We start from the raw sequence: 25,338 nt of genomic DNA on the forward strand, positions 1-25,338 counted from the left end.
ACCGAGAGAACGGAACGGGTGCTTTAAAGCTTTTCGCAAAAGCGCCCGTGGCATCGGAGACACGCCAGTCTCCGGGCGCGGCGCGAGTGGGCCACACCCGGCCACAGCCAAGCGAGCGAACCGTAATCGGCGCAGGCGAGGAGAGAGACACGGTGGCACAACAGTGCGCCACTGTTCTGCGAGAAGTAACGCACCCGCTTTTGTCAGAGGTCGATATGCCGGAGAGAGAACGGGCACGACTGTCGTCGCTGTTGTACGAATACGACGCGATTTTCACTGACCGTCCGGGCCGCACTACGCTAGTCAGGCACAGGATATACACGGGTGACGCTGCGCCATGGAAATGTAATCCTCGGCCGATTAGCTTGACTAAGCGAAAAGCACTTGATAGCGCCTTAGACGAACTCATCGACACAGGCGTGGTGGAAAGGTCGAACAGCCCATGGGGCTTCCCGGTAGTTCTAGTCCCGAAGAAGGACGATACCTATCGCCTTTGTGTAGACTACCGCAGGCTGAATGAGGTTACGAAGAAGGATGCGTACCCTCTACCCTCCATTTCCTCTTTAGTGTCTAACCTAGGCGGGGCGAAGTACTTTACGACGCTCGATGCTAGTCGTGGATACTTTCAGGTCGAAATGGACGAGCGTGACAAAGAGAAAACGGCTTTCACTTGTCACCGGGGGCTCTTTCAATTTAAGAGAATGTCTTTTGGTTTGGTCGGAGCTCCCGCTACTTATCAAAGGTTGATGGACCGAGTGCTAGGAGACGCGAAGTGGCAACATGCCCTCGCATATCTGGACGACATAGTGGTTTATTCGAAAACATTCGAGGAGCACTTGCGCCACTTGAGAGACGTCCTAGACAGGCTGAGGTCCGCGGGTATCACGCTGAACCCGAACAAAGCTCAGATAGCTGCGAGCTGAATAGCGCTGTTGGGATTCACGCTGGATAACGGCCGCATCCTGCCGAGTAAGGATAAGCTCGAGGCTATACTGAGGTACCCGTCGCCGAAAGATATCGGCGAACTGAGGCGCTTTCTGGGATTGGTGAACTTTTATCGCCAATTCATTCCAGACTGCGCGGCAGTGCAAGCGCCTTTGACGAAGCTCTTGAGGAAAGACGAACGGTGGACTTGGGGTCAAGAGCAGGAGGCGGCACTGCGCGGCCTCACGAAGGTGCTCGCTGACACGGCCGAATTGCAGCTGCCCGATTTGAATAGGGAGTTTGTGATTCAAACAGATGCAAGCGACCTAGGCTTAGGTGCAATTTTGCTTCAGGAGCACGGAGGCACTCTCCGACCGGTTGCGTTCGCGAGTCGTTCGTTGACGCCGGCAGAACGGAATTACTCGGTGACAGAGAAGGAGTGCCTCGCGATAGTTTTCGCTCTGCGAAAGTTCGACTATTACGTCGATGGAGTGGCCTTCAAGATTGAGACTGACCACATGGCTCTCACTTGGTTGAGGCGCCTGAGCGAGCCGAGTGGCCGCCTGGCGCGTTGGGCACTGCTGCTGCAGCGTTACGACTTCACCGTGCGCTACCGCAAAGGAAAAAGCAATGCCGCAGCTGACGCACTTTCGCGAGCGCCAGTCCGACGCGATGGAGAGGCCCAAGTAAGGGAGGCGGAACAACCGTCGATCCTGGGCGAGAGCGTGAACCACGTAGATGTTGTCGGTTCCGCAGGTGTCGTCTTCAGCAGAGAGGAGCTGTTCGCGGCTCAGCAGAAGGACCCGTTTTGTCGAAAAGTGCTCGACGAGCTCCGGGAGCAGGGTGGCGCGGCCGCCGCACACATGGAGGCAGCTGGTATTGCTGTCGGTGCTAAGCGCTCGGGATCAGTTGGTAATGCTGTGAGTGCACTGGATTCTTATCTGCTGAATTCCGACGGCCTCCTGCTGAGGTATATTCCCACCGAGGACGACACAAGTGAGGCGTTTAAGGTGGTGATACCGCGCGCGTTGCGAGGAGCACTGCTACGCTACTTTCACGACTCGTGTATCGCTGGGCACGCGAGCGGCCCCAAGACTTACATTAAGTTGTGTCGCCTCGCTACCTGGCCAGGCATGAAACGGGACGTGATGTGCTACGCCCGCTCATGTCATGTGTGCCAAAGCGTGAAGCCCAGAGGTGGACGACCGCCCGGCCTCATGCAGCCTATCGACAGCCAGACTCCCTGGCAAATCGCGGCGTGTGACGTCATGGGACCGTATCCCACCACGCCGAGCAGGAACAAATTCTTGCTTGTAGTCACAGATCACTTCAGTAAATGGGTCGAACTTTTTCCCTTGCGAAAACTGACGGCACGAGTGATCATGGATAAGTTGATCGAGGTTTTCACCAGATTTGGCTATCCGGAGCAGTTGATAACGGACAATGCGTCCTACTTCACTGCGAAGGTTTTCGTCGACTCGTGCGCTGCACTTGGCATTAAGCACAAGAAAACGACAACTTACCATGCTCAGTCGAACCCCACTGAACGGGTCAATCGCAACATTAAGCACATGCTTGTCGCGTTCTCTGAAAGACATAAGGACTGGGATACCTACCTTCCAGAGATCGGGTTTGCATTGCGATCGACAGTGAACCGCTCGACTGGGTATGCGCCTTCTTCTCTCAACCTGGGGAGAGAGCTGCCGATTCCGATGGATAGAGTTCTCGCGGATCGCAGCGGAATGTCGGTCGCGCCGGCAGCACGAGCTGAATACGCGACGCACCTACGTGACAAGATGACGGAAGCTTTACGCAAAGCACGCCGTAATCTTCGCACTGCTAGGGCGCAACAGAAGGCGCAGTACGACCGCTCGCATCGGAACATCCGCTACGAAGTGGGCGATCTGGTGCTTCGGCGCCAGCACGTTCTCAGCGATTCTAACAAACAGTTCGCTGCCTCGCTGGCGCCGAAGTGGACCGGGCCGTATCAAGTACGAGAGAAGGTTTCCTCGCTTGTTTACCGGCTCGAGAGCATGAAAGGGAAGCCGATCGGCGGGCCGGTACACGTATGCGACCTGAAACGCTACGTGCCGCGCGATGAGCAGTGGGATGAAGATCAGACCCTCCCTCAACCGCGGTCGGTGAGTGAGAACAGCCAGAACCGAACGGCGAGCCCGCAGCCGCGCTACAACTTGCGTAGCAGGCGGAAATGATCCGGCGGCCATATTTGCGTAGCCCGATGACTGCGAGGACCATTCGTAAGTCCGGGCCGTGCTGGCACCTTGTTAGTTCCTGCCGAGAAGCGAACGTCTAGCGACAGCAGAGCGCCGAGTATTGACGACGAGCCGTCGTTCCAGTCTTCAAGCAACCACGCAGACTACGACGGGAATGTGGCGTGAACGATTCAAGGTGTTTGCATGCGGTGTGTGCATTGACTAAAGACTTGCGAGGGCCAGTGCGGTGTGCTGTGAGTCGTTGATGATGCGGACGACCATTCCCTTCGTAACGGGCGTTGACGGTGTTCCCGGATCCGGCCAATCATGCTGCTTATCACAATCTCGTACTGTGCAGTGGACTAATCCAATTTTCTGAAGCAGGAAACAAGACACGGCCGTGCGAACTGCCTGCAGTACTCGCGGGTACAACTGAGGCACCCGCAGCGCTACGCTGGCCTTGCAGCCGCATGAACCACTACCTGGCGCCCAGCAAGCGACCGCCCGGCTGGTGCAGCCGACACCTGGAGCGCGGCACGGAGAGTCGCCTTCGAGCCCCGACTACGATCCGCCTCGCAAGCCCGAGCAGTGCCGCTGACTGAACACCTTCGAGTCGGCATCAAGTATCCGCCACCTGAGGGCAACAGCAACGCAAGCCCGACGCTCAAAGCCAGCGTGTGCCACGCTGCCTTGATCGCCAACCTTGGCGGGAACTTTAGCAAACGGGCGCCCGAACCCTTCGGGCGTACCTTGGTGCCAGCATCAACGTACGGGGGCCTTCTTAAGGGGAGGAGGATGTGGGGAGCACTCGCCTCCATTTCCTCCCGCGTACCTGCGGCAACCCGTTCGCACGTGGCGACGGGGCGCCGTCACGGACAAACGGGTCGCGCCGCAGTTGACAAGGGGAGAGAGGCACTACGCGCCCTCTCTCTCTTCGTCGCCCTGAGGACACGCGTACGCCCCTTCTCCTACGCGGCTCACGGAAAAGGGAAACGTATCCGGCGGGCGAGGAGGACTTCCCCTCGCAAAAAGGTAAAAGGGTATAAAAGCGCGCTACCGGGGGAGACTCGCTCTCTTGGGACGCCAACGCCTTGGACTACCTGGACTGCACCTGCCGGATCCTGTGAGTGACCTCGTTTGTCTGACCCACCCAGACAACGAGGCAAGCCTTTTCCTACTTTTACTGAGAGGACGTCCCTCTGCGAGTGTTTGATATTGCTATTAGCAATAAACGTTGTTACCGTTGACACCGCTGTTTGCCTTATTCGTCCGAACCCGGCGTAGCCGCGATTCCCGCGCTACGGGTTGGGAGTACCACGGAGCGACTGCGTGGGGCTAGATCCGGAGCTCGCCTTCAGCCCTAGCCGCACGCAGAGTGGAACCCCCACAAACGACACTGCCTTTTCGCTGTCTGCCGACCACGGAAAGTCATCTTCAGTTTAATTAATGCATTAGAAGTGGCACACTTCTTGAAGACTCGCGCAACTAACGTCTGTGGGGGGACATTCCATGCACCATGGACCCACCTTGCTATATCTCCGAGCGTTGCTTTCTCCAGACCTGTACGATGGCAGTGTGGCTAGCCACCTTGCATGAGCTTTTTTTAAAAGTAAGAATGGGTTTATTTTTGATTTTGAGTTGAGTTAGTTACGATTGTAATGCGCATGCAAATTTGAATGCACTGTTTATTAAAAAAAATTGTGTGTAAGAATCGTGCAAATATGGTATATCACCTCACAAACCTTTTCTGGCAAAAAATTTTGAAAGTGCCTTGTATACGAGGCACTATAGGGAATAAAATGTTGCCCTGGCCTCACTTTTGTGGCTTTTTGCTTCTTTTTTGGAGCTCAAAACGCGCATTGGAGGATGCGCAAATAGAACATATATATGTATATATATGTTGTTTATATATATGTTTGTTGGCTTCTTATGATATATATATATATATTGACACAACTATATTTGGCAGAACCATAATGCAGCGGGTATGCGCCTGTGGGGATGACACTGAAGTAGCGCGGGTTTTTAGGTGAAGCGGGGAAAACAAAAAAGACGTTGTTGTTTTTCCCTTGGACGACTGATAAAGTGCGTTTCTTGGCGGTGCTGCTACGCATACTCGTCGATCCCACGTCGTCACACTGGGGGGAGGTGCGGGGTATTCTTCATGCTTGGCACCCCTTTGCGAAGCCGATGATCGAGCCCGGAATCACTGTCGTGCATCGAAACACTGGTCCACTGGTTCAGTTGTCGCCTGCTAGGCTTAGCGCCCGAGTCCAGTCCCCTGCAAGAAACTTCGAGAAATCGTTTGCCTCCTACAAATAACATGGCCACCGCAGCTCCATCGCAAGTAACACTACAGAATCCTATGGTCCTGGAGAGCTTTCATGGTGATGCCTTTGAAGATGTTCAAGATTGGCTAGACCAGTTCGAGCGCGTCGCCCAGTATGACCATAAGACCAGCTCGGCGGACAAACTCTCGAGTGTCTATTTCTGTTTGAAGGACAATGCTCGTACGTGGTACGTAAACCGGGAGAGGAGCTTTGCCACGTGGGACGACTTCCGCGCACAGCTGCTGGATACCTTTTCAAGCATCGTCAGGAGGGAAAACGCGCAGCGTCTCCTTGAAATCCGCGTTCAAAAGCCCAATGAGAGTGTTACTATGTTCTCGGAAGACATGGCCCGTCTTTTCCGTAGGGCAGACCCAGACATGCCAGAGGAAAGAAAGCTGCGATATCTCTTGCGAGGAGTGAAGGAGCAACTGTTTGCCGGCCTTGTGAGAAATCCATCGAAAACAGTGGCACAGTTCACAAAAGAGGCTACAGCCATTGAACGGGCTCTGCAGCAACGATACCGCCAGCATGACATGAGCAACTCGGCGGCGAACACTTCGGTACTGGCTGCGAGTAACGACATGTCTCTGCGTGAAGTTGTCCGAGAGGTGGTGCGAGAAGAGCTTCGGCAGCTCGGCTTTGTGGTTGCGCCTACGGAACCGACGGCAGCATTAACTTTTGTTGCTGATGTAGTCCGGGAGGAAGTCCGGCAAGCTTTTTCAGCGCCAGACTGTGGGAACGTTCCGTGGCGCCTCACTTATGCGGAGGCTGTTCGCCGTCCACTCAACGCAACTTCAACGCCATTGACAGCCATAACTACAACACCACCTACGCCACAAACAGATCCGACATCGTCACCCTCGTCGACTCTACCGACCCTGCCGATCATGCCAGCACTAACAACGCCGTATTTTCGACATGCGCACGCCACTCCTTGGCTCCATGGAGAGTTACCGCCGAATTATCAGCGTCGGAAAACCGATTTGTGACGCACCGTCGACCGTCGACCAGTGTGCTACCATTGTGGGTGAAGCTGGACACGTCTATGGAGTTTGCCACAAATGGAACAACTATCGCGCCGCTCAACACCCAAGCTTTTCTGCCAACTATGCTTATTCTCCGTACGACGGTCGACGCGCTTACAATGACACTCCTGTGAACAGTCAGCCACAAAATACGACGATGCCCCGACCACGTTCTCTTCTCCACCTCCGGCGCGCTACAATTCGCCGACTCGTCGCAGTTTTGCCGACATCACTAGGGGCAGATCGCCTAACCCTCGACGGAGAAACTAGCCGCAGCGACCTCCGGGAGTGAGGTTGCCAATACTCGAACTGCTCTACATCCCCCGTTATTGACGAACGATGACGTGAAGACTGCATTGACGAAAAAGACGCCCAGCACAACGACGAATACGACGGATAGAAGTACGAAAGACGTAACTGACATCGTCAGCGCCGAGCTCATCGTATGCATTGACGGCCACGAAATAGCCGCTCTGGTTGACACTGGCTCCCATTTTTCAATCCTAAGCTTACAGGTCGCTGACAAACTAAGGAAGGTGAAGACACCATGGCACGGGCCCAACATTAGAACCGCCGGAGGTCAGTTGATGACACCTGTCGGGAAATGCACGGCCCGACTCTTAATTGCCGGTTCAACCTTCATCGTCACCCTCATCATCCTTACTGAGTGTTGTAAAGAACTTATATAGGGCATGGATTTCCTACAGCAGTACGGCGCCGTGATTAACATCCGTGACAGAAGCGTCACATTTGCCACGAGTTCGTATAATGTCACCCATGAGAAGCCACAACAACCTCACTTACGTATTGCCGTGGACGACGTCATACTTTTGCCGCGGAGTTGCTCTCTCGTACAGGTGCGCTGTGACAGCCTGCAAAATGGGACTGGAGTAGCTGAACACATCAGTGCGCTAGCACTGAATTGCGGTGTCTCCAATGCCAGAGCACTTATCAATGTAATCGACGGAAACGCCGAACTCTTGCTGATGAATTTTAGTAAGGAGTGCCGAGACATCGTTAGAGGCACTGCTGTCGCCTATTTCGCCGAAGTGACGGAAATACAAGACTGCCACTTAGCGCAGGAGTCGGCCTCTACAATCCACACAGCTGCGCCTATTGTAGACGTTAATTCGACGTTAACGGCCGTTGAGCGGAACCGTCTTCTTGAGCTCATCAATCAGTACCAGGGCTGTTTCTCCTCTGCGTCAAGAATTGGTCAAACGCCACTTACCAAACACCGCATCATTACTGATGTCGACGTCAGACCCATCCGACAAAACCCTTATCATGTGGCCCCAAAGGAACGCGAAGAAATACAAAAACAAGTGAAGACGACGCTGGAAGATGGCGTTATTCGACCATCTAATAGTCCTTGGGCATCACCTGTAGTTTTAGTGAAGAAAGACGGTAGCCTGCGCTTCTGCGTCGACTATCGGAAGCTCAATCAGGTCACAAAGAAGGACGTTTATCCTCTGCCACGTATTGATGATTCCTTGGATAGGTTGCGAAACACGTGCTACTTTTCCTCAATGGACTTGAAAAGCGGTCATTGGCAGATCGAAGTGGATGAGAGAGACCGTGAAAAAACAGCCTTTGTGACGCCTGACGGACTTTATGAATTTCAGGTACAGTGGAATCTCGATGATACGAATCTCACGGGGTCACAAAAAATATTCGTATTAGCCGAAATTCGTATCATCCAAACAATTAAATCTAGCTAAATTAAAGAGTGAGAGGTGAATTCACTCAGGCACACGTACGTAAAAAGCGTTTATTTCTTGAAGGAAAAGTCTCCGATGTCCTTCTGCTTCTTTTTCTTTGTCAGGTCAATTAGCAGACTTTTTTCAAATCCATAAAAACGCGTGCACATGTCGTCGCTGATTTCATTCGCGGCGTGATGAAATAGCATGCCTCAGAACTTCGAGCGCATGCAGCGTTTCAGCCGCCGGTGGTGGTCCTTCGCCGTCGCCCACGTCAAAGACAAGAACGCGGCTAGAAGCACAGCATCCACTCCATCCGATGGCACGCGGAAAAGGAGGAAAAGCAACAAAAGTGCCACCGCTTTAAACTCTTCGCGCCCAGTCGCGGCCTCCGCGCTGTCCGGCGCCATGTCCGCGCCTCCACACCGAAAGAGAGAGGGAGAAATAGCGTAACTGTGCGCTGTTCTCTTTTACTGCCGTCGGCGGGGCTCGCGGTCACATTCGTCCGTGTGCTGGAATGGTGCCAACTGTGGCCTCTTCTCCGCGCAACGGTGCAACCTCCTCCCCTCCTTAGCAACCGGCGAGCCGGTCGGTGGCGCAGCTGCACATAGCAACTGTGACGTTACACAGTAGTGGTAAAACGAGCGCGCGGGCGTCGGCAGTGGCAGCTGCACCGCCGCTCCTTCGTCAGACGTCTCGTTGCAGTCGAGTGAGACCTGTAGCTCCGCAGCGACCCAGTGATTGCGCGCCAAGCGGTTCTAGAAGCGGCAGCGGACGCCGGATTCCCCCAACCTCAAACGCCAGAAGAACAAGGAGCGAATGCGCGTGCGACGAATGAACATGTCACCAGATGCGAAGGCAAGGGAGGCAGAACGGAAACGCCAACAGCGACTGATTAGATCGCCGGGTACTAAAGGCAGGGAAGCAGAACGCAAGCGGAAGCAGCGACAGGCGATATCGCCGAACACCAAAGCGAATGAATTTGAGCGCAGACGGAAGCAGTGACCGGCCATTTCACCGAACAGTAAAGCCAGGGAAGCGGAGTGCAGACGGCAGCAGCTTCTGGCCTTCGCCAAGCACACTTTCGAATTTCCAAAGTGTCTTCGGTAATATTCGTATCAACCGATGCGGGTGGAAAATTGATTCGTAACAACCATTCTCTAGCACGTTGGAAAGTAATGGGGCTCGACCGGGACCACAGAAAAATTCGTATCAGCCAGAAATTCGTATTAGCCGTGATCGTATCATCGAGATTCCACTGTACTTCCTTTCGGTTTGTGTTCGGCGCCAGCAACATTTCAGTGTCCAATGGACACTGTGCTCTCCGGACTCAAATGGCAAACATGCCTGGTGTACTTGGATGACGTGATTGTCTTTTCCGCAACGTTCGACGAACACTTACGAAAGCTGAAAACTGCTTTTGAAGCGATATGCTCTGCCGGTCTCACTTTGAAGCCTGAGAAGTGCCATTTTGGTTTTCATGAGCTCCAGTTCCTCGGTCATGTCGTCAGTAGCCAAGGAGTCCGACCTGATCCGGATAAATTGCCGCCGTCGCTAATTTTCCGATTCCATAAGACAAAAAAGCCGTGCGACGTTTTCTGGGACTCTGTGCATATTACCGGCGATTTATTGCGAATTTCTCCCGTATCGCATGGCCATTAACACAGCTCACCCGAGAAGATATGCCTTTCACTTGGGGTGAAGACCAGCAGCGGGCATTCCACGAGCTCCGGCAATGCATGCAATCGCCTCCCGTATTAGCACACTTCGATGAGGAAGCCCCGATGATATTGCATACAGACGCTAGTAATGTCGGTCTAGGGGCGGTGCTAGTACAATGGCAGGGCAACAGCGAAAAAGTGATTGCTTACGCCAGTAGGACACTATCCCGAGCCCAAGCTAACTACTCCACCACTGAAAAAGAATGCCTCGCAATGGTATGGGCAGTTCCGAAATTTCGTCCGTATTTGTATGGTTGGTCTTTCACCGTCGTTAGTGATCACCATTCCCTCTGCTGGCTCATTAATTTGAAAGATCCTTCCGGCCGGCTCGCACGCTGGAGTCTTCGACTCCAAAAGTTCGACTTTGTTGTTACATACAAGTCGGGAAAACGGCACGCAGACGCCGACTGCCTTTCTCGGTCTCCTGTTGAGTCGGCAGCACAAGACAATGACGACACGGTTTTTCTGAGACTCGTGGATACTGCCAATCTTTCACGCCAGCAACGGGATGACATTGAATTGCTGCCGCTTATTTATTACCTCGAAGGACGAACCAACTGCGTGCCGAGGCTCTTTGCAAGAGGGGTGGTATCATACTGCTTGCGTCACAACGTCCTCTACAAGAAGAACTTCTCGCCTTGTGGCAGCAACTACTTGTTCTTCCATCACCGCTTCGACGTGAAATCTTAGTGCCCGCCACAACGAGCTGACTGCTGGGCACTTGGGCTACACTCGCGCATTGGCACGGATTCGGCAGAATTACTACTGGCCGAGACTTGCTGTGGTCGTTAAACGTTGCGTTCAGACATGTCTGGATTGCCAACGTCGTAAACCGCCATCCGTCAAACCAGCCGGCTTACTGCACCCTGTTGGCGTATCAGCCACACCATTTGCACAAGTAGGCATGGGCTTTCTGGGCCCCTTCCCAGCGTCTACTACTGGTAATAGGCGGATAATCGTCGCCACGGATTATCTCACTAGATATGCCGAGACAAGTGCTCTGCAATGGGCAACAGCAGATGAAGCGGCACGATTTTTTCTGGAATCCATCGTTTTAAGGCATGGGGCTCCCGCAGTAGTCATCACGGACAGAGGTACTGTGTTCATGGCCCAGTTTTTAGATATCGTTGTATGTCTAAGTGGTACCGCCCACCGGAAGACAACGGCGTATCACCCTCAAACAAATGGACTGACAGAACGACTCAGTAGGACATTGGCTGATATGATAAGCATGTACGTAGATGTAGAGCATAGGAACTGGGACAAGGTTTTACCTTATGTCACCTTCGCAATACGGCTTGGCAAGAGACCATTCGCAAGACGCCTTTCAGTCTCGTATACGGCCGTGAGGTTACAACAACTTTAGAGGCAATGCTCCCTCATGAATTTGACGACAACGAGACTGTTGCTGAAGGGATAACACACCGAGCAGAGGCAGCTAGGCAGCTTGCGCGTCTGCGAATCCGCGAACAACAGGACTGTGACGCCAGACGCTACAATGTTCGGCACAAAGCCGTAACACAACATCGGCGACAAAGTGTGGGTCTGGACACCTATTCGACAGCGTGGGCTCTCTGAAAAGCTCCTGCGCAAATACTTCGGGCCCTACATAGTTCTCCGACGCATCAGTGACGTCAACTACGAAGTCGTTCCAGACAGCTCGAACTGTTCAAAGCGCCGACGGCATTTACCCGAGGTCGTTCATGTGCTTCGTATGAAGCCGTACCATGAGGACTGACAAGACTGCCCAGTTCTTTACCGCTGCTTTCCAAGCCTCTATCATCGGGACAATAATCTTTTCTAAAGGGGGAGCAAATGACACAACTATATTATGCAGAACCATAATGCAGCGGGTATGCGCCTGTGGGGACGACGCTGAAGTAGCGCGGGTTTTTAGGTGAAGCGGGGAAAACGAAGAAGACGTTGTTGTTTTTCCCTTGGACGACTGATAAAGTGCGTTTCTTGGCAGTGCTGCTACGCATACTCGTCGATCCCACGTCGTGACAATATATATATATATATATATTATTATTATTATTATTTCTTGGTGATGGTATTAGTGTTTGGCCAAACTACTGATATGAGTAAGAAAAAAATAACTGCTCGCTGTTAAACTTGCAGCTTCAGTCACTGTTGTGTATTGCTGCACATGTTCATTTCCTTTTCTTAGTCTTTTTTTTTTTTGTTATGCTTCCAGGCCGCCTTGAGTGCCTTCAGGATTATTAGAAAGGTTCCAGAGTTGATGGAAATGTTTATTCCAGCGACACGGTCGCTCCTCACTGAGAAGAACCATGGTGAGTGCCTTTATTTTTGTTTATGTGATATTCCTTTGCCTTAGTGACACATCTTGGCATTATAAGTTGTCTATTGATAGAAGCATAATTTACGTTGAAGTACTTGCACCGACCGATAATTGCACAGTGTGATGCAAGTAAGTGTACAGTGCAAACAGAATGGTGATACATTGTTAAATCATTCTCCCTTGTTGTAAAGTGGCCAGATTAAGCATTAAGATCAGTCCACACCCATTATAATGGAACAGACCATTCTGCACACCTAGATTGGTCTACCTATACTGTGCACACAACAAGTTCCACTTTTAACAAGCCAGGCTATAATGGGCTATCAGCTACAGCAGACAAGATTTCGGGCAAATTTTATCTGGACAGTGCCTATGCAACATAATTCTTGCTGCAGTAATGTGTGTGTGTGTGGGGGGGGGGGGTACTGTGCTGCACACAACTTTTTCCAGCCATTTCCAAAAAGTGTGAAAATACTAGGGGTGTGCGAATACCAAATACAGTAGATTTCAAATACAATATTGAGTTGCATATGGAATATAATAAAAATTTTTCCCAAAATTTAACAATTACCAATTTTGTTCCAGAAAATGTGGTGCTGCACATGCTCTGGAGTCTCCTAGCACTGTATAACAAGAATGTAGCAAGCTATCAGTAACTTAGGTACATAAAAAGGAAGATATACAGTACTGTTTACTCTTATTTAAAGGGAACACCAAATCAGTATGCTACCGCTGATTACAGCTCAGTTCTAGTATATGAAAGTCTGGAAAATTTCTTTTTTTTTATGAATAGAACTTCTGTTGAATAGAATGAAGTGCTTTTATCCCTCTGAAACTAATGAATTAATGACATGATGATGACGTGATGTACTGAATACCAATGAGGTTTCTCAGTTCAATAGTAAACCTGTGTTTTGCACCAATATATTTTTTTTATTTGCATGGAAAGTTTTGCTTTCCAGTTTTTCTCCAACATACAGAAGGGCTATCCCAACTTCACAACAGGTGTGTTATCGTTAGACCAATCTAACACTGCCACACTGCCTAGGCATTGTGGCAGTGGTGAAAATTTGCCACTGGTCAATGTAATGGAGACTGCAAGCCATTGTGGAATTGCCACTAATTGCCACTAGTGGCAATTCCACTGCCACTAATTGTTCATTCCATTGCCACTAATATGTTTGTGCAGGTGGCTCATTGTTGATCAGTCCCAAGCTCAGGCATGTGGGTTAGATTGATGGCTGTTGAAGCGGCCTGGTTTCTCACTGCGTATACAACGCTATCTGTGTGTGTATAGGCAGCTAATTGGTTCGATCTTCGCACATGCTTCCAAGTTTACTAAATAATATGCAGTGCGTTTGTTGCAGTTCCCTCTGTCTATGTAACATTATCATTTTGACCGGTCCTGTCGACCTGGATGAACCTTGCACCGACAGAGGCGGACCCGGCTGACATGTTGCTGTTCTGAGAATTGCAGCGTTTGGGCACTGTGTGTGAGATCTCTGCATTGGGTTAACGTCGAGGAGTGCTCGAAGGGACAAAGTGCAGCTCGGTGCTTCTTTTGCTTCAAAGACGGAAGTGAAATGCTGACTTGGGTGGCATCGAGCACAAAAGGCTCTGCAGTGAACACGACATGTGGCACTATGCGGGTCTCTAAAAATTTAATAGTAGATATTTGATCCGCAAATCGACTTATTTGAACGTTCACTATTCTATTCGATCTGGTGATATTCGAGTATTTGCACACCCTCAAAAATACTTTTTCTTAAGGGCCCCCCACCAGGCCCCATAGCAAATCTTGGTTACATGCTGGAAGTATTTACGTGTCCTCTAGGGAGCATTCTGCCCCAAAACCTTTTTCAAATCGGCTCATTAATAGTTGAGATAGAAATATTTCAGTGTCGTGAACCCATGATTTCAGAAGGCGAGCTTCACCGCATAGACACTCTCTCCACTTGCCTTGTCTAGCCTCCGCAAGCGAAATTCCTTCCCTGCATTGTCCTATACCGGACCTCGAGGATCGCATGACGCATATGTCATGGGCCTTGGCACCATTTTTTTTCTCCTCGCTTTCTTGCAGCGCGGTGCACTTCCGCTGACAGTGTCGCATGCGAGCTGTTGTAATTGTCCCATTTCGCGCAGCACATGATTTTCCACACTGTGCACAAGGACACCTGACTAGCGGTATAAGTCTGTGCTACACGGCACAAGCGGATCACAGAGTGCGATCCCGTGCTGGAACACGGTAGAAAATGATGTACCATATGTGCGGAATATAGGTCGAGGTTTTCTCCATAAAATATTACTAAAAGGTCACCCCTCGACTTATGTACCGGCCCTTGGCACAACATGAATAGTAGTCGTCTAGCAACATGTAGGAGCGCAGTCCTTTCAGCATCCGTATCGTTATCGCCCCCTTGGTGTGCGACGCCGAAAGAGGCTCTCCCGAGGGATGTTGTCGTTCACGTGAATCGATAATACAATCTCGATAATACAAATCTCACGGGGTCACGGAAAATATTCGTATTAGCCGAAATTCGTATCATCCAAACAATTAAATCTAGCTAAATTAAAGAGTGAGAGGTGAATTCACTCAGGCACACGTACGTAAAAAGCATTTATTTCTTGAAAGAAAAGTCTCCGATGTCCTTCTGCTTCTTTTTCTTTGTCAGGTCAATTAGCAGACTTTCTTAAAATCCATAAAAATGCGTGCACGTGTCGTCGCTGATTTCATCCGCGGCCATAGCACGCCTCAGAACTTCGAGCGCATGCAGCGTTTCAGCCGCCGGTGGTGGTCCTTCGCCGTCACCCACGTCAAAGACAAGAACGCGGCAAGAAGCACAACAGCCACTCCGTCCGATGGCACGTGGAAAAGGAGGAAAAGCACAAAAGCAACAAAAGTGCCACCGCTTCAAACTCTTCGCGCCCAGTCGCGGCCTCCGCGCTGTCCGGCGCCACGTCCGCGCCTCCGCACCGAAAGAGAGAGGGAGAAATCGCATAACTGCGCGCTGTTCTCTTTGACTGCCGTCGGTGGGGCTCACGGTTGCGTCCGTCCGTGCGCTGGAATGGTGCCAACTGTGGCCTCTTCTCCGCGCAGCGGCACAACCTCCTCCCCTCCTTAACAACCGGCGCACCAGTCGGGGGCGCAGCTGCACATAGCAACTGTGACGTCACACAGTAGCGGTAGAACGAGCGCGCGGGCGTCGGCGGTGGCAGCTGCACCACCGCTCCTTCGTCAGACGTCTCGTTGCAGTCGAGTGAGACCCGTAGCTCCGAAGCGGCCCAGTGATTGCGCGCCAAGAGGTTCTGGAAGCGGCAGCGGACGCTGGATTCCCCCAACATCAAACGCCAGAAGAACAAGGAGTGAATGCGCGTGCGACGAATGAACATGTCACCAGATGCGAAACCAAGGAAGGCAGAACGGAAACGCCAACAGCGACTGATGAATTGGAGACAATGAATGAATTGAGCGCAGTGAATTGGAGCGCAGACGGCAGCAGTGACCGGCCATTTCACCGTACAGTAAAGCCAGGGAAGCGGAGCGCAGACGGCAGCAGCATCTGGCCTTCGCCAAGCACACTTTCAAATTTCTGAAATGTCTTCGGTAATATTCATAGCAACCGATGCGGGTCTTAAATTGATTCGTAACAACCGTTCTCTAGCACATTGGAAAGTTATGGGGCTCGACCGAGACCACAGAAAAATTCGTATCATCCAGAAATTCGTATTAGCCGTGATCGTATCATCGAGATTCCACTGTATATGGACGAGGTCCTCATGCTCAATTGGATTAAGACCATCTATAATCGGCGACCCGGCGCACTCCTGCGGTGTCCGAGCATGCTCGTCTTGGATGCGTTTCGCGGGCACTTGACCGCAGGTGTGAAGCAGGCACTCCGTGACGAGAGGACGAAACTCGCCGTCATTCCGGGAGACATGACCTCAACACTTCAGCCACTGGACGTCGTGCTCAACAAGCCCTTTAAAGACCGTGTCCGTGAACTATGTAATCAGTGGATGGCCGGCGACAACCTGACGACCCCAACCGGCCGGCTGCGCAGGCCGCCTCTCGCTACTGTGGCCACATGGGTGTCGCAGGCTTGGCGCTCACTGCCCGACGATATGGTGGTGCGGGCATTCAAGAAGTGTTGCATTAGCAACTCCTTGGACAGCACCGAGGATGACATGTTGTGGGACGCAGCCAGCGAAAAGCAGTCGTCTTTGGACGAGAGTTCAGACAGCTCAGACGAATGAGCAGGTGACGAGTCTGGCGGCACCACTAAATAAAACAAAGTTTTGTGCCTTATAATTTTTATGTTGACTTCTTTGCTTCAATATAAGGGGTTCGACCTATATTCCACCTTGACCTATATTCCGTATTATACGGTAGTTTCGGGGCCTGCATGCAGTACATCTGTCTTGCTATGGTGTGAAGTAAAACAAAAACATGCAGACATTCGGTTTAGCTGTTTTATTATTTCTCTAAGCTTTAATTTGTCTACTCTAGCAACATATTACACAAATAACAGATGTTGGCTTGAATAATTCTTGAAGTCATGTGTCACATCGAGCGACATCACAGCATGAACACGTGTACGTAGGTACTTTAGCTTGTGTACGTCATCCTCCGGCTTCAAGCGTGGCGGCCACGAGGAGAAGGGATAACGGCGTTGGGTTTGAAATTTCAGATTTTTCTGCGGCGTGTGGCGATGTAATACTTTGCAGACATGATCGCTATCGCGCATTGTATGCTCTGCGCTTGTCAGCTCAAATTGGCCAGACCTGGTGAGGGGCCCTTTAAAATGAATGAACATATTAGTGGGAAGTTTACCATAATATAGCGTGCACAAAGACACCCCTATGGCTAACAAAGAATTCCCGAGATTACTAAACAAGCCACTCACTGCTAACGTGCAACCACGGACATGAAGGGGCACATTTTGCAAGAGCTCAACAAGAACCCAGACTGAGAAAACTTGAGAAAATATGCTTCTAGAAATACACAACATATAATGGAACTGCCTTGGAGCGCGGCAACATCGTGTTTCTGTGCACATCCGACTGGAGAGAATGGAAATGTATGGGTGCGTCGACATGACATGGCGAGACAGAAAATTGAAAAGGTACTGGTGCGTTGGTGACACTGAGAAGGTTCTAGCCATTCTGTTCGCATCCAGTGTCTAGAAGATGGTGCACAGCAGAGCACTGTGTTGCTGTGTAAATTGCTTATTATTATTATTATTATTATTATTATTATTATTATTATTATTATTATTATTATTATTATTTGAAAAAATTCTAGCTATTTCCTCTGGGTTCCGTTAGTGAAACGCTAGCTGGAGTAATGTGCAAAGTCCTGCCATGTTACAACATACCGTGGCCTTAATTTTGGATAGAATGGACCTTTCTCCATGGGTTATTGCAGTCCAGTGTAATGAGGATTGACTTCAATAGTTTTGCGATTTTTTTTATGCAGTAGACTTCCACTCATTCGATGTTTGGGTTAATTCAATCGCTACCGAAAGTGCTAGCCAGCACCCATACATTTCTATGGGACCAAACTTTCATTATTTCGATCCTGAAATTGCCCTTCATTGGGTAATTTCGATCACGCATGCACCCGACCTTAACGGTGAACTCGGGGGTGACTCCAATAGCGGCAGTGTTCTTCTTAGTGGTGCTTAGGGCACAGTAAATTCGTCAAACACACGTCATCTTCCGTTGAAAACACCTATTTTCAGCCTGCTCTAGGAAGATATTAAAATGAAAACTGTAGCTCACAATGAATTATTACGGTATTAACCTGGTTCTAACCCATGCTTTTCTTTCTTTTCAAGAAAATGTGTTTGAACATTGCTTGGGCCTGAAAGCAATACAGTGTCATCATCATGCTATGCAAGAACTCGCATAGCATGATCACACTGCAGTGCTTTCAGTCAGAGTACAGTAGCACATTGAAACAATAAATTATATTTCATGTTAAGCTAGCAGCAACAAGTCGCGTCACATGTTGTTGGCGTTCCGAAGAATACTAGCGTGTATCGCAAAACAAACTAGCAAAGTGGTTTTTCTTGGCAAGTCGCGTCACATGTTGTTGGCGTTCCGAAGAATGGCATGTATCACAGGACAAACTAGCAAAGTGGTTTTTCTTGGCATGAGCCACCATCCCATTTGTGGTTGCTTCAGAAATACAGAATGTCAAATGTGCTATGGACCGTACGAAGGATGACATGTTGTGGTTCTTCATAGACAGCGGTAAAGTGCTGTCTGGCAGAGATCACAATGGACATGAAGTAAATAAATCTCCATTCAGCGAAGGTAAAGTTCGCTGGTTTCACCTTTTTCTTATTGGAGGGGGCATGTTACTTATTTTTTTTGCTAAATCAGCTGTGCATTTGATTTCTACTTTGTTTAGGAGCTATAATGTTATTTTTATGTTAGTTTTCTACTTTAAATCCATAAAAAGAAGGTGCGTGTTTGATTAGGGGGCATGTTAGAATTGGGGCAAATACTGCTAATTAAATTGATGATGTGTTGCATTTTTTCTGCTTCTTGTTTAATTTGACCGATTTCATTGGTCCCATCAAGCTCAAAATAATGGATGTCGACTGTACTTTTGTGAAGCAAACAGTGTGTATGGGATACAAGGAAGAATCCTGCTCTTCGGTAGTGAAGATTAATGTATCTTCACTGTACTGTACGATATTTACTGTGGACTCTCTTTAAATGGAACCTCAAGAGACCAGGGAAATTGGTTCTGTTTACCAGGAGTTCCATTTACTGAGAGACAAAGCTGAGTACAATTGCATGAATACAAAACCAACCAACCATGAAGCTGGTGTTCTGTTTAAGAGGCAGTTTCATTTAAGCGATTTCCGTTGATCGAAATGCCACTATACTTGCATAATGAATGCAACCTGCCACCGTGGCTTAGCGGCTATTGTTTTGCACTGCTAAGCACGTGGTTGCGCTATCAACTCCCAGCTGCAGCAGCTGCATTTCAATGGGGGTGAAAATGCAAAAGTGCCTGTGTCCCATGCATTGGGGGTACGTTAAAGATCCCCTGGTGGTCAAAGTTAATCTGGAGATCCTCACTACGACTCCTAATCAAATCATGGTTTTGGCACGTGAAACCCCAGAATTCAATACAAGTTCAATAATGAACACACTTTTTTTTTTGAAGAACCAAAGCAAAGTTGGCGATGGTATTTAATTTGTGGGGTAAACTTGTGGGAATATTTTTTAAAGAGTAAACATGGAAAAGTAAGTGAGTAACAACTAATAAGAAAATGCATCAAATAACAGCTTTGCGGTAAATATATGTGTCCACTATTTGCAAACATAGACAGTTTTCAGGTCTTCAGGGTCTGTGTTTCCCAGAAGGTGCAATGTGCCTTATTCACAGCAAGCAGCTAGCCGTGCTGCTTCCACTAGTATTGCATACAGACTTTGTGAACACTGAAATGCCTTTCGGCTGCACCACTCCCAGACTCCCATGCTTCACCACATACTTCACGGCCTTTGACTTAATTAACCCTTTCCCTGCCCGGCACGAGTCTCACTCATCCTGGCTTTTCCTCCAATATATGCCAGTGATAGTCTCACTGGTTCAGGAATTTCCTTTCTTCTAATGAGTTCCCCGACAAGCGGCAGTCGTTTCATCTATTCGGTGTGAATGCTGCACATTTAAATAGCACCAGCTGCCCAGGCAATTAATTTCTTGAGGGTGCAGCTGGCAAAAACAAAGTGGAAGTATGGTTCTCCAGGGTTTTAAATATGGCGGCGCGGAGTGAAGTGGCTGCAGCAACGATGGCTGCCTTTTCAATGCCGAAATTGTGGTATTTTTGGACGATTCTTCATCTGAACTAAACATTTCGATCTGCAAAACTCTAGCGAGTCGAATTCAGAGCTTTAACTTATCACTAATGATTACAAGGAAGACATAGAGCCTCTGGTGACCTCTCAAGTGAACATGGCTTGACAGAAATGCTTTGCCACCGGCCTCCCTGTAATTATTTTCCATGTCGTGCCTAGCAATAAATTGTTGCAGGGAAGATAACAAAAGCACGCTAGTCTTCTGTTCCAAAAGTATTGCGCTACATCTGCAACTCAAAAACATGAAAGAATAATTGGTGGTAAATGTCACCTGAAAATAACAAATAAGCTGCCAATATTGCAATATCGCAACAAAAAGGTTAGAGATTTTTTTTGCAGGACCAACGCATTTAAACATTCTTTTTTCCTGCGCACGATTTCCGAATGGAACGTATTACCTGCCACAACTGTTGACTGTCCAACGGTTTCATCCTTTCTTTCTGCACTTTGTGAATAAACCAGAGCGTTCATCCCTCGTTTTTACCAGTCAAATCACGATTGTGAAATGGTTTCTCTTGCAGATGCAGATTCTTGTTCAGTGTCTGCTATCTTGTTTGATCGTATTTCATACTTGTTTTTTTTTTTTTTTTGTTCCAAATGCCTACTCCTGCCTAAGGCCTGGTAACAAGGCTGGCAGTACTTGTAAAATACTTGTAAAATAATAATGAGAACTGCTCATAATGAACCAGTAATTTAAGAAAATGAGAAATTTTTAGTGGTTTTCTAAAAAAAAAAGTTGGTATGAAAAGGGTTAAGATCGGGGTATAAGTCCGCAACAAAACATAAAACAGGCAGGAAAGTGAGCAACAGACAACGATGTCATGAAATGATCGCCTTTGAAGTAGAAAAAGAATTGATGGGAATTGGTCTAAATGAAGCTTTAACGAGCTAGCATTACAAAATGGCGCCTTGTAAGAAATTTACGATGGATTTTGGTGATGAAACATCCTGTAACGATCATCAGCCATGGTAGCATACCTTGCATAGCAAAGGTAAGCTTTAGTCAAGACAAGATTCTCGAACAACCACTTTTGGGGACACTTATCACCTCCGCAATATTTCATGTGACTTTGCACCACACGGGTCAAGTGTTCCCGACGCGAGACACAACGCCGCTTCAAGAGCTGTCAATTTAACCAGTATGCAGGATCTTGGAGCCAGTTACTGATCATTGACCAATCACTAATACGAACATATTAGCGTCAAGCATTCTGCGACAGCTTGTGGCCCGTTAGCACATTGGCCAGCAGTGAATTTTTGTCACTGCCACACGCTTAGGCCATTAATCCTAATTGGCGCTGCTTCGTTGAATTTTAGTGACTCAAGTTAAAATTCGGTGCCGAATTGATGCAGATCTATTCACAGCAGCCGCACGACCCTTTCAGAGCCGATAAACCACCTCGCAAACAAAAGTGAGTGTACGGGATAGGAATAAAGTTTCTCACTGATGGCAGCCATCTTTGCGAGAAGCCGTACGTGGCCTCTCCTTCCCGACAGTGTCCGTAGACCGATATCAGTCTTTTTTATATACCGTATTTACTCGCATAATGATTGCACTCGTGTAATGATCGCACCCCTAAATTTTGTCGTCAAAATTCAATTTTTTTTATTTCCCGTGTAATGAACGCACCCCGAACTTGCCGCAGCAATATGTTGTGTGCCAAGTCTAGCTAATATTGATCGCGCTTACCATCTGTCAAATGCTACGTGAACGACTCTTCAAGACAAACCAAGTGGTCTGCATGCACCAAACATTCTTAAGGGGGGACGCGGGTCTTGAAATCGCGAAAAATGGTCAAAAATGGCAATTTTAAAAAATTGCGTTTTTGAAGTCTTTAATGTCCCAACTATGCCTCTACAAAATATTATGGCTCAATTCCTACTCGAAGTATAAAAAAAACGGCAATTTAGAAACGTCGGTGAGCCGAAATTGAACGCCAAGCGCGAAGATTTGCCTCATTTTCAAGCTGCCGTAGCTCCGCGCGACGCGAACCGATCGGCGCCATCTTGGTCTCGTTTGAAAGCTGGTTTCCCGCTCTCCATTCTGGCGCCCCTCGGCACGCTGTAGACCCTCGTGCAGCGGAGCGATCGGCACCCCAAGCACCCGTTCTCAAGAGCGAAATCGTCGCGAGACAGCCGCTGATTGGGTGAAGCGGGCGCCTCCCCGAGGCGCAGCCCTCTGATTGGCCGTGACGCATGCTTCGCCTGCCGCGGCCCCGCGGCCGCGTTGTTCGACTCCTTCGCGTCGTCTGCTCTCGCCGGCGCGCACGTCATTTTTCGCATTCCTCTTGTATTTTTCGTTCTGCCTTTTTCTTTATCGTTCTTGTAGATATTTTGGCTATTGAGTCGCCTCTTTTAACCACGAATTTCTTGCTTTTGCGTGCCTGGTGTCTTTGTTCCGCGTGTCACGATGGCGCGAGACGCGCGCTTGAAAGCAAGCACGCGAAAAGCAGTCAGCAAAAAGAGGCGCGCATGGAATAAGAGCGCTACATCGTCGAGAACTACAGCTTCGGTGATGCCGCAAGCTGCTGTGGCATAGAGATATGGCTGTGGCCTTAGTGGATGCGGCTGGAGTGAGCTCGCCAACAACAGCTTCGCCGGTGGACGCGGCCGGACAGTCCCGATCGGTGTCAACTTCGGTGTTACCGCAAGTCTCTGCAGTGCCGGTGGATGCGCCTGGACTAAGCCCGTCGAAAATGCTAACTTTTGAAACGCTGCAAGTCGCTTCGGATTCCGTGTCGTCGGAAGCGGCCGAGCCGGCTGACCTAAGCCTAACGTCGACTTCGGCGTTTCCGAACGCTGTAGGGGTTGGAGGACGGAGTTCGCGGATGAAGACCCAAAACTTGGCAGGGATTTATTCTACATATTATACAGGGAGGTGAGCGTCAATTAACATTCGTACAGACATTACGGGCCGGCAGCAACTCGGACGCTGCGGCCCGCGGCAAGAAGTTCGAGAGAGGTGAATCAGGGAATCAGGGCATGTCCCAGAATGCTCAGGTCTCTCTGGAAGGCTTCTTATAAACCCTTCGAGCACGGTAAGTCACGTCATGTTTGACCAATGGGAGAGTCCGCTCCGATGACGCCACTTTCAGCCAATGGTAGGCGCCCGTGTCGCGGTGTCGCACCTGGCGGCTCTCTGCAGTCTTGCCTCGCAGACTGGCAATCCACTTCTTCTAGGCTGGAGAAGGAGGGGGGGCGCTCATGCTTCATTGCACAAAGGCCCACCTGCACCCGGTGGCTCGGCTTCGCAGCGGTAGCAGATGCCTTCTTCAAAGCCGAAGGGGGACGATTGAGCTCCATTGTACGAGGCCCCCTTCTAATCCCGGCGACGCACGAACTTGTTGGCACGTGAACTTGTTGCCTTAAACTTGTTTGCTCGGCCGCTTCTCTGGAATGCACTTTCCTGCTTCTGCATTCCTCAATTAGCTGTGCTGCCATCCGATGTGGTCTGGGGAACTCGAAGTAATCGCAGGAAACAGCTCCATATCTAACAGCTCGTCCTCGCCCCGGTTGTTCTGAATGGCCGGTGAACTCAATTCGCTGGCCATGAGGAACGCTGAAAGAAGCTGCAGGGTACTGGGGTCGAGCCTCGTTTGACAACCCTCGGGATCCTGGACCCTGGAGAACATACGTCAAACAAACCAAACAACACAGCGCTGCACCACGCGTAAGCGCAGGCTCTTCACCCCTGACTCGCCAGGCTATTACTGAGTCAAAATCAACCCTGATCTTTTAGTTCCCCCAATTTTGACCAAACAGTTCCAACCACCCCTCCAAACAGCTATCCATTTCTCCTCGATTGCCGACAAGACCAGAGTACTATTGTTGCAAAACAAAAGGGTCGTTGACGATGCAAACAACAAATGAAAACAGCCGAACATAACTTAAGTGGCCTAACCACACGAACAGCATGTTTCCAATCTATCGCAGTGGCGTACTTATCGCACATATTGGTGCCACTGAACAATCTGGTCAACCTCACAAGTACGTAATCACAAGCGCGCTAGCCTTGTGGTCACTATACAAAACGCGTACTTGCGTTGTAGGCAAACTTTTCCTTTTACGCTTACTCACGTTTCTTCCCTGAAAGTCCTACAGGACACGTGACGTAAACGAACAATTAAACTTGCGGGACTTACACACTCCGCAGAACCCTTAAACTAATGCGTCTTTTAATAACTCGTTCCACGCGTACTTATCAGAGAAGTCAGAATACGGCTGCCCTCCACACACACTAGCAACCCAGTCATAAAGTCTGCTTCCTTCCGTCCACACAGGACACGCGCTAATGGAACTAAGAACGCTTCTCCGTGCAAATCATGCACTCACTGAAAATCTACGCGCTTAACCTTAGAAAATTCAACACTTAAAAAGAAAGAAGGTTAAATAAAACACACGCGCGTTACGATAGGCCTCTCAACAGTAACCTTGACCCTCAGGTTACTCACACACACAAAAAAAAACCTATCTACTTATTAATGAGCATCTCGCGAGACTACATGTTTACCTAAACCTCATCTTTCAAATCACGGAGCTTCTCAAACGAAAACACAAACAAAGCTCAAACCTTACACATTGAAAGAAATTCTAGTCTCAAATCGCGAAAAATTTTCCGATGCTCAAAATAAAAAAACAAGACACTCCATTTCTACGGAAGGGCTCTTCGCCTCCCTTTCCAAACGCTTATGTCTGACTCGCACTCTGAGCCGTCCTCGCGGTGGTCGCGGCTTGAAAGCTACTCTGGCTGCCGAGAGACAACAAAAGGGCTGACTCACTATCAGCTCCCCCAAGACGTTACGGTCTCCTGCCAATTTGCGTCTTCGCGCCCCGCTTTCAACACAAACTTGATTGACCGCGTCGCTACTCCCCACCTGGTCTCGTCCTGCCACCTTGCGTTTCTTCGAACTGCACGCTGAGCTGTGAAAAGAACTACGGAACGACGAGGAGATTAACTGCCCCGTGCCCTTTGTCCGCGTCCGTGCAGAACATTCTTCGCGGTCCCCCTTTGACCGGTGGCTCGAACGTTTTCGATGCGTCAACATCGTCCGAGACGACTGCATCTTTTTCCTCGCGCCCTGCCCATTTGGGTTTCTCGCCATCATTGGCGGCGCTATATTAATTACCGACTTTCGGTCTCTACCGCGCTTCTTTTTACGGCGCTTTCTCTTTGCACTCGCTTTCATGTCGCGTCGTGCCTCGTGCTGGCCGGTACACATTTCGTCGGCCCGGATCGGCCTCTTACCCG

General features: G+C 49.5%; 1 protein-coding gene across 5 annotated transcripts in view; it reads left to right on the forward strand.

Annotated features, from left to right (window-relative positions):
* AP-1gamma (adaptor protein complex 1, gamma subunit) overlaps positions 1-25,338 on the forward strand; it is a 233,201-nt gene that overhangs the window by 36,588 nt on the left and 171,275 nt on the right. For all 5 annotated transcript variants that reach the window (XM_065436802.1, XM_065436803.1, XM_065436806.1 and 2 more), the window contains exon 4: positions 12,111-12,207. In XM_065436802.1, the coding sequence (XP_065292874.1) occupies positions 12,111-12,207 (97 nt within the window). The remainder of the gene's footprint in view (positions 1-12,110; positions 12,208-25,338) is intronic.

This window comes from Dermacentor albipictus, chromosome 1 (genome assembly GCF_038994185.2).
Source record: "Dermacentor albipictus isolate Rhodes 1998 colony chromosome 1, USDA_Dalb.pri_finalv2, whole genome shotgun sequence".
Lineage (NCBI taxonomy): Eukaryota > Metazoa > Arthropoda > Arachnida > Ixodida > Ixodidae > Dermacentor > Dermacentor albipictus.